General features: G+C 40.6%; 1 protein-coding gene across 1 annotated transcript in view; it reads right to left on the bottom strand.

The window, feature by feature from the left end:
• LOC140343678 (DNA-directed RNA polymerase II subunit RPB1-like) overlaps window positions 1-6,443 on the bottom strand; it is a 25,274-nt gene extending 18,831 nt beyond the window's left edge. Inside the window, exons 1-7 of the mRNA XM_072430503.1 lie at window positions 5,848-6,443; window positions 3,424-3,556; window positions 1,801-1,937; window positions 1,546-1,719; window positions 888-1,169; window positions 462-623; window positions 67-287 (exon numbers count right to left, since the gene is read on the bottom strand). Of these exons, the coding sequence (XP_072286604.1) occupies window positions 67-287; window positions 462-623; window positions 888-1,169; window positions 1,546-1,719; window positions 1,801-1,937; window positions 3,424-3,556; window positions 5,848-5,934 (1,196 nt within the window). The 5' untranslated portion in view covers window positions 5,935-6,443. The remainder of the gene's footprint in view (window positions 1-66; window positions 288-461; window positions 624-887; window positions 1,170-1,545; window positions 1,720-1,800; window positions 1,938-3,423; window positions 3,557-5,847) is intronic.
• Between the last annotated feature and the right edge of the window lie 5,897 nt (window positions 6,444-12,340).

Genomic DNA, 12,340 nt, shown 5'->3' with positions numbered 1-12,340 from the left:
CAGTTATTTTACATTGAATCCAATACAAAACTCCTTGAGACTCCTACTTAAGGGAGGATACATTACCTGTCAATGTTGAAGGGGGTGACAATCTCTGGGAATGTCATGTTTGCAGCAATTGACCTTGGAACACCAACTTCATCAATGGAGAGATTTGGGTCAGGCGTAATGACAGTTTGGGCAGAAAAATCCACACGTTTGCCCATCAGGTTTCCATGCACTCTGCCTTCCTTTCCTTCTAGACGTTGTTTTATGGATTTCAAGGGACGTCCAGAATTATGCAGTGCCTGAGATAAAAAGAAAAGCAGATGACCTAACTGTAGTCTTCCCCCAAAGTACCTGAATTCCCCTCCTTCTACCCACCCTGAGCTCCTGCCACAGGCAAGACACATTTAAAATATACTTTCCTTTTTTATATGATAAAGTAATGCTTCTTGCATTTTCCTTGAAGCTTTACTTACTTGGGGTAGTCCAAGCAACTCATTATCTATCATGGTGGCAACATGGAACTGCAGAAGTTTTACATCCTTAGCAATGACATGAGCAGCAGCTCCATTCTGTTCATTTTTCCGCAGCTGGTTATTGATCTTCACAATATCTGCCAGTTTGTGAGTCAGATCATCCTGAAGAAAATGATTAGGGGAAGGGAATTAGGAATGAACATTTTCCCATTTTTTTCTATTACTGCACAGTCCCACCTTCAGGACAGGTACAATCACATATGCAACACTAAAAATTGGGTTAGGACTGACCAGATTTATAAGCTTAGATTTTGTGACAAGTTGAAAGCTTTATCAAAACTTAAAAATTAACTTTGACTTTAAATAAGAATCTCAGCCATTTGAACCATCTAACCCACTTATCTATTACCCAGATCCTTAACTCACCTGATTTCTGGCTGATCCTTGCAATAAAACTGCAGGTCGTACTGCTAGTGGTGGGACAGGAAAGACTGTGAAAATCATCCACTCAGGACGAGCAAATCGTGGATCCATACCAAGAATAAAACATTCCTCATCTGTGATCCGCTTAAATATCTCAAGAACCCTCTCAGGACTTAGAAGAATTTTCTTCTCTTGAGAATCTTCATTTACATGTTTCCATTGTGCATACAACTCCAGCCCAGTACGCCGGATTCGGGGCTGATAACGGCCACAGCCGACATGACCCTAAAATGGAAGAACATGTCAAAAAGCTGGCCTACGATGCCAGTTACAGGACAAATAGGCTCCAAGGTTACCATCCTGACTTCCAGTTCCCTTGGGAAGTATCCAATATACTAAGTTATTCAATACTGTTTTCACCACATCAAAATTAATTTCAGAAAAATGCCATCATGGACAGAATGAAATGACTTTGAGGACACCAGTTCATAGATTTTTGTGATCCAACAATTTCAGCACATCTAAAATATTAGGCTCCTATCCACTTTTTTTTTTTTTTAACGAGGCTACATGGTACCTCTACAGCCTAGCAGTAAACTGTCAAGCACTTGCCACAAATTCTCATTCACACCCCAACCTGGAAATTATAGGAGCCCCTTACATTTTCCTTCTGAATGTCCTCATCCCCTTCATTTTGCTCCACCCCAAAATTATTGTCCATTTCTATTCCACCTTCACAGATGTTCTTCCCTTTGCATAACTCATAGACATGAGTGAAGCGCTTTTTCAGTTGTCCTTTAGATTTAGTCAAAATGTCCTTGATTTTTGGATTATTCTAAAAGACAAAGCAAAGTAAGTATGAATAACATAGCAGGAATGGCTACCAAGTAGAAAGAGTCCAGCAATAAAGACTTACAGCATCCACCAAGAGCTTGGAGCAGAAGAAACAGACGCAGCGTAAAACTTTCATAGTTTTTCCCAAAAAGCAAACATGGAACACTGGTTTTGCCAGTTCAATATGTCCAAAGTGACCAGGGCATTCAGTCATGTTGCCTGTAAACAGAAAAAGTCAGATGAATGGGGAAGAAATACAAGTTGCAACTAACAAAGATTAAAGACCCAAAGCAGACATCTTTTATGTGGCTGGAAATTTTGTGTCCACCAACCATACAAGAGGAAGGTCTAAACCCTACCAATAACCACTTACCAACCAAGATAAAGATCTAAAGGCCTATCTATGCTGCAACATACACTCGCCAAAAATCTTAGACCAATCTTTCCTGGTATAACCACTCACAATAATGGTCCAAGGGGACCTAGCCCCCAACCATCTATGATGAAGGTCTAAGAACCAACTATCCTGCTATAACTACCCACCAACCATCTATGATGAAGGTCTAAGAACCAACTATCCTGCTATTCCTACTCACCAACCATCTATGATGAAGATCTAAGACTCAACTACCCTGCTATACCTACCCACCAACTATCTATGATGAAGGTCTAAGAACCAACTATCCTGCTATTCCTACCCACCAACCATCTATGATGAAGGTCTAAGACCCAACTATCCTGCTATAACTACCCACTAACCATCCATGATGAAGGTCCAAGAACAAACTATCCTGCTATTCCTACTCACCAACCATCTAGGATAAAGGTCTAAGAACCAACTATCCTGCTAAACCTACCCACCAACCATCTATGATGAAGGTCTAAGAACCAACTATCCTGCTATTCCTACCCACCAACCATCTATGATAAAGGTCTAAGACCCAACTATCCTGCTATACCTATGCACCAACCATCTATGATAAAGGCCTAAGACCCAACTAGCCTGCTATACCTACCCGTCAACCATCTATGATAAAGGTCTATGACCCAACTACCCTGCTATACCTACCCACCTACCATCTATGATGAAGGTCTAAGAACCAACTATCCAGCTATACCTACCCACCAACCATCTATGATAAAGGTCTAAGACCCAACTATCCTCCTGTGTGTACCCACCAACCATCTATGACAGGGATGCCCAACCTTTGGCCTGCGGGCCGGATGTGGCCCGCTGCTCATTCCCTCTCCTCTCTGCTAGTTCTCTTGCAGGGGATGGGGTGTAAGCATCTTCTATGTTTCTCTATCAAGATTGTGCTGCCAGCAGAGGGAGCTTGGACAAAGTCGCAGGCCAACCTTGATATTTATTGAAAAAATATCTACAATTGAGAAGGTTCGCTAATGAATGTCAACAGAGGAGGGGGCGCTTGTGGGTCCTGATTGACACGCCTGCACAGAATTCTGGGATTTTTAGTATTAGCAGTGCATGCACTGTCTACTGGCAGGTCAGCTTAAGTAGACATTTGGTAATTTCTCACAGACCAAATATAATTACAATGCGGGGCAGATTTGGCCCGTGAGCCTGAGTTTGAGACCCCTGGTTTAAGTACTCACCAACCTACGACCTCTAGACATTACACACAAGGAAAGGTTTTCTCTACAAACCTCCTGATTTTGCATAGCACCATCTGCAGTTCGGCATTACCTGAACATGTCTGACAGCGTCCAGTCCGCTCAATCACTCCTTGCCGAGGGTCCATTAAGCCTTCTAGCTTTGGGGACCCACCTTCTGTTGTCTCTGGATATTTAATCCCTCCTTCTGTGACTGACATACGTTTCTAAAAACAAATACATATATATTAGAAATACATTACATTTAGCATCGTCTCTCTGTATAAAACACTGAATATACTGTATGAACTCATAAACCATATCTATGTATCATCTATGGGCTCTGCAAGCATAGACAACAAGTACACATAACATGATTTACTGTGTTTTTACAACTTTTTTACAAGGCTTTTGTAAGTTTTCAGACTGTAAAAACAGACAAAAGCATGAAAAAACAAAACAGATGTCGGAACACACCACCACATTCACCGATCGCCACCACATTCATCGATCACCACATTGTATTACATTCACTGATGGTCACTACATTGTATTACTTTATTATTATTAATATTATTAACAGGATTTATGTAGCGCCAACATATTATGCAGCGCTTTACATTAAATAGGGGTTGCAAATGACAGACAAATACAGACATTGAAATAGGAGGGGAAATTAACACACAATTCGAGGGGAGATATGAAGTGGTGGGAGGTAGTGACAATGTCAAGAGACAGAAGAAGCCGGGTAGGCAAGTTTGAAAAAATTGGTTTTAAGGGCTCTTTTAAATGAGCAGAAAGTAGGAGCAAGCAGAATAGGACGAGGAAGACCATTCCAGAGAGTTGAGAGCTCTAGAAAAGTCTTGTAGCCGCGCGTGTGAAGAGGTTATGAGCAATGAAGTCAGTAGTAGAAAGTAGTAGAGATGAGAGAGAATGCCTCCGGCATTCTCGCCAAAATTTCCTCGAACTTCCGAAGGTTCCGTGAAATTTCAGCGAACTGATTTCGCAAAACCATCAGAAGATCGAGGAAATTATAACAGGAGGATTCACAGGATTCCCTGGGAATTTTCCTGTTTGCGATTGCCGGGGCACTAGAGGTTAATTCTCAATGAATGCAGCCGCATTCATTGAGAAGATCCATGGCACTAGAGGATTTTTAACCTCTAGTGCCAGGGATTGCAGTGGAACTGCAGGTGAACTCTCAATAGAGAAACTCCATTGAGAGTTCATCTGCAGTTCAGTTCCCCACGGTCACCGGCCTGACCGTGGGAACTGAACTGCTGATGAACTCCCAATGGAGTTCTTCTGCAGTTCCACTGCGATCCCCGGGCACTAGAAGATAATTACCTCTAGTGCCCTGGGATCGCAGTGGATTCTCAGGGCTGCAATCATTCTTGCAGTCCTAGGAATCCTGTTTTCGATCCCTGGCACTAGAGGTTTATTGGAGACAAGTCTCCCTATTCAAAACCTCAAGTGCTCCCCGATTGGCTCCCTGCAATCTTTTTTTTTTGCTGGATCGGCGGATTTACACCGGCCATTCTCGCTTACAATTTCGGTAAGCAAGAACGTCCAAATTTGTCAAGAGATCGAGTTCTAAAAACTTGCTCGCTTATCCCTAGTCAGTAGTAGGTCATTGGAGGAGCAGAGAGAGCAGCTGAGGGAAATTTTTTTTAACAGATCAGAAAGTGGGACATGAACTGCGGAGGGATTTAAACACAGGAGCTTGAATTTGATTCTAAGCTGATATGGAAGCCAGTGTAGAGAACTGCAAGGAGATGCAGCAGAGGAGGTTCAGTGAGGAGGATGGATGAGTCTGGCTGCAGCATTCATAATAGATTTTGGAGAGGAGAGAGTCAGGTTAGTGGAATACCAGAGAGGAGGAGGTTACAGTAGTCCAGACGAGAGATAGGTGGCCATTCACTGATGGCCACCACATTGTGTTATATTCACTGATGGCCACCACATTGTATTACATTCACTGATGGCCACCACATTGTATTATATTCACTGAGAGCCGCCACATTGTATTATATTCACTGATGGTCGCCACATTGTATTATATTCACTGATGGTCGCCAAATTGTATTATATTCACTGATGGCGCCGCCACATTATATTATATTCACTGATGGCCACCACATTGTGTTATATTCACTGATGGCCACCACATTGTGTTATATTCACTGATGGCCACCACATTGTATTATATTCACTGATGGTCGCCACATTGTATTATATTCACCAATGGCCGCCACATTATATTATATTCATTGATGGCCACCACATTGTGTTATATTCATATTCACTGATGGCCACCACATTGTATTATATTCACCGATGGCCACCACATTGTATTATATTCACTGATGGCCACCACATTGTATTATATTCACTGATGGCCGCCACATTATATTTCATTGACTGATGGCCACATTTATTGATCTTTAGGTCAACGTTGTTATGGAAACCGTTGTACATGCTTCCCCCGTAAACTTCCGCGCTAAGCCCCGCCTCCTACCATCTCGTCCGGGCTAATTAAGCTGAACTGTACGCGTTTAATAGTCTGGAACGAACAGGCGCTGTCGCCGCTCGATTGGCCGGGCATATCGGGCGGTCGGTCAGACGATTCCTGAAGAAGAGGTTATCTATATAAAGTCCCACCACTACTGAGACAGCACAGCAGCGCTTCCCCCTCTGAGAGGCCCTTCGCCGCTGGCGCTAATAGCATGGATGGGCGGGCCTATGCTGATTGCCACACGTACCATTCAATGGATTGCTGCCTTTTGAGAGGGTGGGGTTTTGTTGCGCATGCGCGTTGGTTCTGTTTTTTCTTTGGCGTTTTCATGGTTATATGTTAATGGTTTCCGCCGGTTTTGTAATGTGCTCGATGTTTACTGTTTAATGTTTATTTATCAACTGGGTTCTGTTATTATGGAGGCCTTTCATCCCTGTGGTCACGTACATTAGCATATAGACGATAGATGCTGGATGTTGGCACGGAAATCAAGGCACACCGAGGTCTCGTAGGTTGTGTGGGCTGCAATATTTTTCGGAGGAAAATCGGTAGTGATCGCTTCGTGCTCCCTCTATGAGAGACCAAAGACTTTAAATACTTCAATGATTAGATTGTGAGCTCCTTTGAGGGACAGTTAGTGACATGACTAAGGACTTTGTACAGTGCTGCATAATATGATGGTGCTATATAAATACTGTATAATAATAAAAATAAATTATGTATATAGTGTATGTGTGAGATTGTGTTATTACCAATAATATAGTGTGTGTATATAACTGTATTATAATAAATATATGTGTGTGTTTTTACCTCTTCTGTATTTCTGTATGGAGTTGTGTGTAGGTATCAACAATTATCTGCCCTGTATGTGTGTGTGTGTGTGTGTGTGTGTAAATAGATATATCTAGTGTTATCTTTTATTTATATATATATAATTATAACTTTAATGTCTTTCCCTTTCTTCACTCTGTCTTTCCTTATTATCCTCCAGGTCATAATAAAAGATGTTTATGCCCAGGAAACACAAGAAGCAAAAAGATTAAAAAGCTCCCAGGAGCCATCCCTACCCGTTCTCCTATTTATTTTCATACTTAAACTTGATGGACTTGAAACTTGATGGAGGTTGAAAAAATACATATTTGGGTCTACAGCAATGCGTAGGACCCCCTCCCTGCCTTTGCAACCAAAATAATTGGGGCAAACCAAAGGTTTTGCAGAGGGGTTTGAATATTCCTTGTGCCCCCTTTCTCTATTGTAGGACACTGGAGATGAACGGTTTTTTTCTCTCCATAGACTGAAGCCTATTGCACCTCTTCTCCTAACTTTCAAACTTCTCTATCCATTCCACAGGCTCAATCATCACCTACAGGAAGGTTGGGTGTGGTGTGACCATTCTTGTGGCTGATTCTGGTCAGGATTCCTTCCTGTGGTGATTCACATTCACTGTTAGTCTTCAAGACAGTCCTATCCATCTCCCAGACAAAACTTCAACCTGCATATGTAAACAGGTAGGGAGGTACAAAATCCAGAATCCTCCAGTCCTTGGCCCATAAGATGTCATGGGCAGAAATGAATCTTGTATTTCTCTGTGGTGTAACATCATGGAAAAACAAAATAGCATGTAAGACAAGGAAATACGGTTCTCAACCTGGGAGTATTCCAGCTTCTGGTGGACATGTGGGAAAACCCCTAAATATCTTTTCCATAAAACAAGGCTTGCTAACGGACTTAAGTGCTTCCATATATAAAGAAGCTTCATTTAGCATTTCAGGTACTGAATGGGAGACACTTAGGAAAAAAATATTGGATAAAGTTATACAAAAGTAGAAAATCAATAAACAATTTAACAAAAACTTTAAAAGAAATATTGCTTGTTGACCCAGCAGGATCACATTTAAACTATTTTTTATTGGTGTGGGCGTAGGACTGGCTATCTCAATGCTGAATGTTCATGTTGCAGGCTTGTCCTTGCTCTTAGCCTTTGGCTATTAATGTTCTTGTTTTCTTGCTTGCATCTTAGGCCATCAATAAACAGATATGCAGGCTTGCAGCAATAACAGGTTTATGGGGCTGCGAAGTAGACTTGGTCTCTAGTCTGGGGATTGGGAGAAAAGTACTTCAGGCAGCGGTCCCTCTCTACATAACCACTTTTTTGGAGGTTTATACATAATATATAAAAATTTTAAATATTACCTGATAACTCCTTTTCTGTGAATCCTCCAGGATGGATGTTTGTGCAGGGCTATACAATTTGATGGAGTCATCTTGGTATTACCTGATAGGTGTGGCCCATGGTAATTTTTATTTTTTTTTTTGTTCTGGTTTTCCTGGGAGGGGGCAGAACCATCTTTGCAGGTTATCTGTTTTGGAAGATATAAGAAAAAGGAGTTGTGAAGTATTAACTTTCATTTCCAGCTGCAATACTGGTAGAAGCTCCAGCGTTTATCCTGCATTTACTTGGCAGTTGACAACTCTGTGTGAAACAGAATTTAGAAGCATTCATTTGTACATTAACCGAATGACCACCTCTGAAAAGGCATTGTATGCAATAGTTGTTACTGTTCAGCAATGCTGATACAGCCACTTGTACAAGTTTCAGATGTCAGTGCCCTGGAACAGGTATAGGTTAGTAGTACAGGTTTAGTTACGCTGGATTTACAATACCTGATACAATGCAATTCAGTGTTCTCCTTAGAAATTTTTTCAGCCGGGTGGTAGGAAGCTGTAGTCGGGTGGTCAAAAAGGTGGTGTAATAAATGGCAAATCTAGTGCTCCCAGTTGTTTATGCCATGGGTAATCAGTAACCTCTTATTGTTTCAGTGTTCTACCTTCTCCCTGTACTTTGTTACAACTTTGTAATGCCTGCCCCGTTAGTATATCCAATTTTTCTATTCTATGTATTTTGCCACAACTGTCCTATGCCGTGTGTTGTGATTTAACTTCCTAGTTTTTTAAGTTTTAAGAGTGTAATCCTTTTTAGTAGTGTAATAGTATAATGAATGTGGTGTAACAAGTTAAACTTAGTTCATATTAGCAGCAAAAAAACATATACTCCTTATGAGTGAATTCTGGCAACTGCTAGGCATCTAGGATTGGTAACAGGCGGTAAGTGCTGGGCACCTAGGATTGGTAACAGCCGGTAAGTGTTGGGCACCTGGGATTGGTAACAGGATGTAACCTTACTGCCGGTGTGAATTCAGACGTACTTCAGATGTGCTCCTGTGTCTATATTTAGTTAAAGTGAACTTTTGTGAAAATATTTTTTCTTCACTTGTTCCTTTTTACAAAGTCAACCCAACAAGCCCATGCTGGCCCAGCTTCCACCTTTTCTCTGATGCCCACTTGTATGTCCAGTGCTGTCTTGCATGAGATTGAACAAAGGTTCTGAAGGTGAATGCACTCAAGGAGCATTGCAGAGCCTCTTGGGATGTGACACAAATTTCCCCGGAGGCTGCGTATTTCTCCTTTGGTCTTTACCGTAATGGAAGTAAAGACTGAGTGGGAGAGGTCCTCCCCAAAAAAGTGTTACAGCAAAAAAAAACATTTTTTCATTACATAACAGAGAAAGTTACTCTTTAATATAATGTTAAAAATGTGGCAATGCTTTAATAGCATCATGCATGTGATATCAGATAGGGACAAGACAAACAGTGATCCCCTCTCATCACTGCATATTCTATATAAAAACACTGTCTGTGACGTTTATCCGCAGTGTGTAATGTCATCGGCAGTGCAGTGTGATCGCTATGTGAGTGTAAAAGCTGCAACATAAATCTCTACCTAGCAAAGTTTGCTGCCTGCTCTGTTACACATATCTGTCTGCATCTTACCTCAAACCCCAATTTCTCCAGAATTAAGAGGTGCAGGGAAACAAAAATATAGGTGGAAGTGGGGGACACGTGTGGCGATCACCTCTCATCAGCATGACATCATTACAACATAAAAAAAAAACTATACTATAAAAAGCTCTTCCTTGTTACACATGACTGTAACCTTCCAGTACCTCAACCCCATTAAATGTTAGTGGGCAATGGGGAGTTTGTTTTATTGATGCAATAGTGATGAAGTTTTAGGGGGGATAACCACAGATCTTCCCCACTTGTACCTACATTTTGGTTTCTTACACCTGCCCATTCCAGGGAAATTGAAGTTCAAATTGTTAGTTAACTGGGCAGGAATGACATGGACAGGGTAGGCAGAGTTTTTTTGCTCTAATGATGCTGTAGGGATGAGCGAGAATGCCTCTGGCATTCTCATGAAAATTTCCTCAAACTTCCGATGGGTCTGCGAAATTTCAGCAGAGGAAATCTTTACGATCCTCGGCACTATAGGGTCATTAACCTCTAGTGCCCCGGGTTTGCAGTGGATTCTCATGGTTGCAGTTATTCTTGCAGCCATGGTCTCCCCATTCAAAACATCTAATGCTGTCTGATTGGCTGAGGAAAGCTTTCCTCAATGCTCCTTGCTATGTTAGTGGCTCCGGGGTCCTCAATTTGCATTTTCAATTTAGGAATCCTAATTGCAATTTCCTCTGAAACAGCAGCCCAAATGTTCAATTTTTATAACTTTTTACATTTGTGACCCCCATATCTTGAAGTTCTTTAAAGCTAGGAGGCTAAAATTGTAGTAACTAGTATCTATGAGGGCCCCCTGTACACCCTGAAAATTACAGGTCATTGTGACATACATATTAGGAGATATGGAGGTTTGTACACAGAGAGCTGTGAGGATGCAGAATGACGTACAGACTTCACACACAGCTCTAGCAGTGGATACATTTTACAGGCAGCTTTTTTTTCTATTTTTTTTTAAATTAGAAATCGTAGCTTGCGCTATGAGATGGGGGCAGGGCTGCCTGTTTCTTACTCACGTAAAGACTGGACTGTGCGCACCTCCCAACGGAGCAGCAATCCCCTGAATAGATGACACAGAGCAGTCTCACTGAGATCCGTGCAGAGGATGAGAGCTGCCAAGGAGAGGTGGGCGGGGGAGGCACAGCAACCGGCTAAAACCCTCTGGGGAGAACTATGTATGTATGTATATATACACACACACATATAGAAAATACTTTAGTAATAAATCCTCCCAAACTTCATTTTTTTTTATTTATTGAATATCTGTTTACTGGTGTACAAATCTAAAGGATCGTATCAATAAATGATTATGGAATGTCCAACTGCAAAAAAAAAAAAAAAACAGCCAATTTTGACAGACTGCGCAAGTGCTAATTGCAAGCGAATTTGTATCACCTGTGTGCTTAAATTTGAGCAGGAGTTCTAATTCTTTCCAAACTTCCATGCAAAAAGCGTTACATTTTTTGCATGGAAATTTATTTTAGATTGTAGGCTATAATTCTTAGGCATAACTCACCGAAATATGTCCAAAATTTAATAAAATTATTAATTTATTATATAATATTATTTTTATATATTAATTATTATTATTATATATATTATATAAAGATTTCTTTGTATTGGACTCAATAGAGCTTTTTTGTATTGAGTTCAGGACAAAGTTATTTGAATTTCCTGCCTCCCGCCCGCACCAACGCTTGCAGCGACGTCACCGGGAAACCCCGTAGATCATCACTGCACACGCTGGAAGAAGAGGACGGACGTCTCTGGAGGAGCTCCTGGGGACAAGGTAAGTGTTTTTTTTTTCAGTTCTAATCCGATTGTCATACAATGTTGTATGACAATCGGATTACATTATAACGCTTGTGTATATTTTTAGCTACCCCGAACCTGGTTCGGGGTAAACGATTGTAGCAAGTTTTCTTAAACTGAACCAGGCTCGGGGTAAATGCCCAGGAGGTTAATCTATGTTGCTGCATTTGATACTTTGCTTACACTTTAGCACAATAGCTGCTTTTTTGTTTATTTTTTTTTTTTTTTGACGTTTTAATGTCCATTTTTCAATTTTGAAGTCAATGTTAATGCTATGTTATTCTGTTTGTGGCCATATTGTTTGATTGCAAAATTCTGCCTTTATTACCACTTTGAAATGTTTGTCCTGCATAAATATTTTCTAATTCAGTTTTCAACCCTATGTATGTTTTACCATAAACCTATCAAGGGTGGAAAACTTGATTAGAAAATATTTATGCAGGACAAACATTTCAAAGTGGTAATATTTGCATATTGGTTTGCTAAGTATTGTTTGAATGCAATATTATATGGGCCATTTTTTAACTAATATGGCTTTATGTGGAAGTGTGGGTTTACATGTGTTTTTGTTTGTTCTTTTTATTTTTTTTTGTCATGTAAATTTCGTGGTGTGTGTGTGCTTTATTTATATTTTAGTGTGACCTTTTAGCAAATGTTTCTTTTGAATAAAGTGGTTTGTATAAATGTTGTTGTTTGTTTTTTGGGGGTTTGTTGTTATGATCTACTTTACAGTTTAACCACCTGGGTGTTACACTGATGTCTAGATTTCTGTACCAAAAGCGGTACACCGTTTTTCATGAAATTTTTTTTTTTAAATTGTAGACCTGTAA

The sequence above is a fragment of the Pyxicephalus adspersus genome, chromosome Z (genome assembly GCF_032062135.1).
Source record: "Pyxicephalus adspersus chromosome Z, UCB_Pads_2.0, whole genome shotgun sequence".
Classification (NCBI taxonomy): domain Eukaryota; kingdom Metazoa; phylum Chordata; class Amphibia; order Anura; family Pyxicephalidae; genus Pyxicephalus; species Pyxicephalus adspersus.
This window is presented reverse-complemented; position numbering and strand designations above follow the sequence as displayed.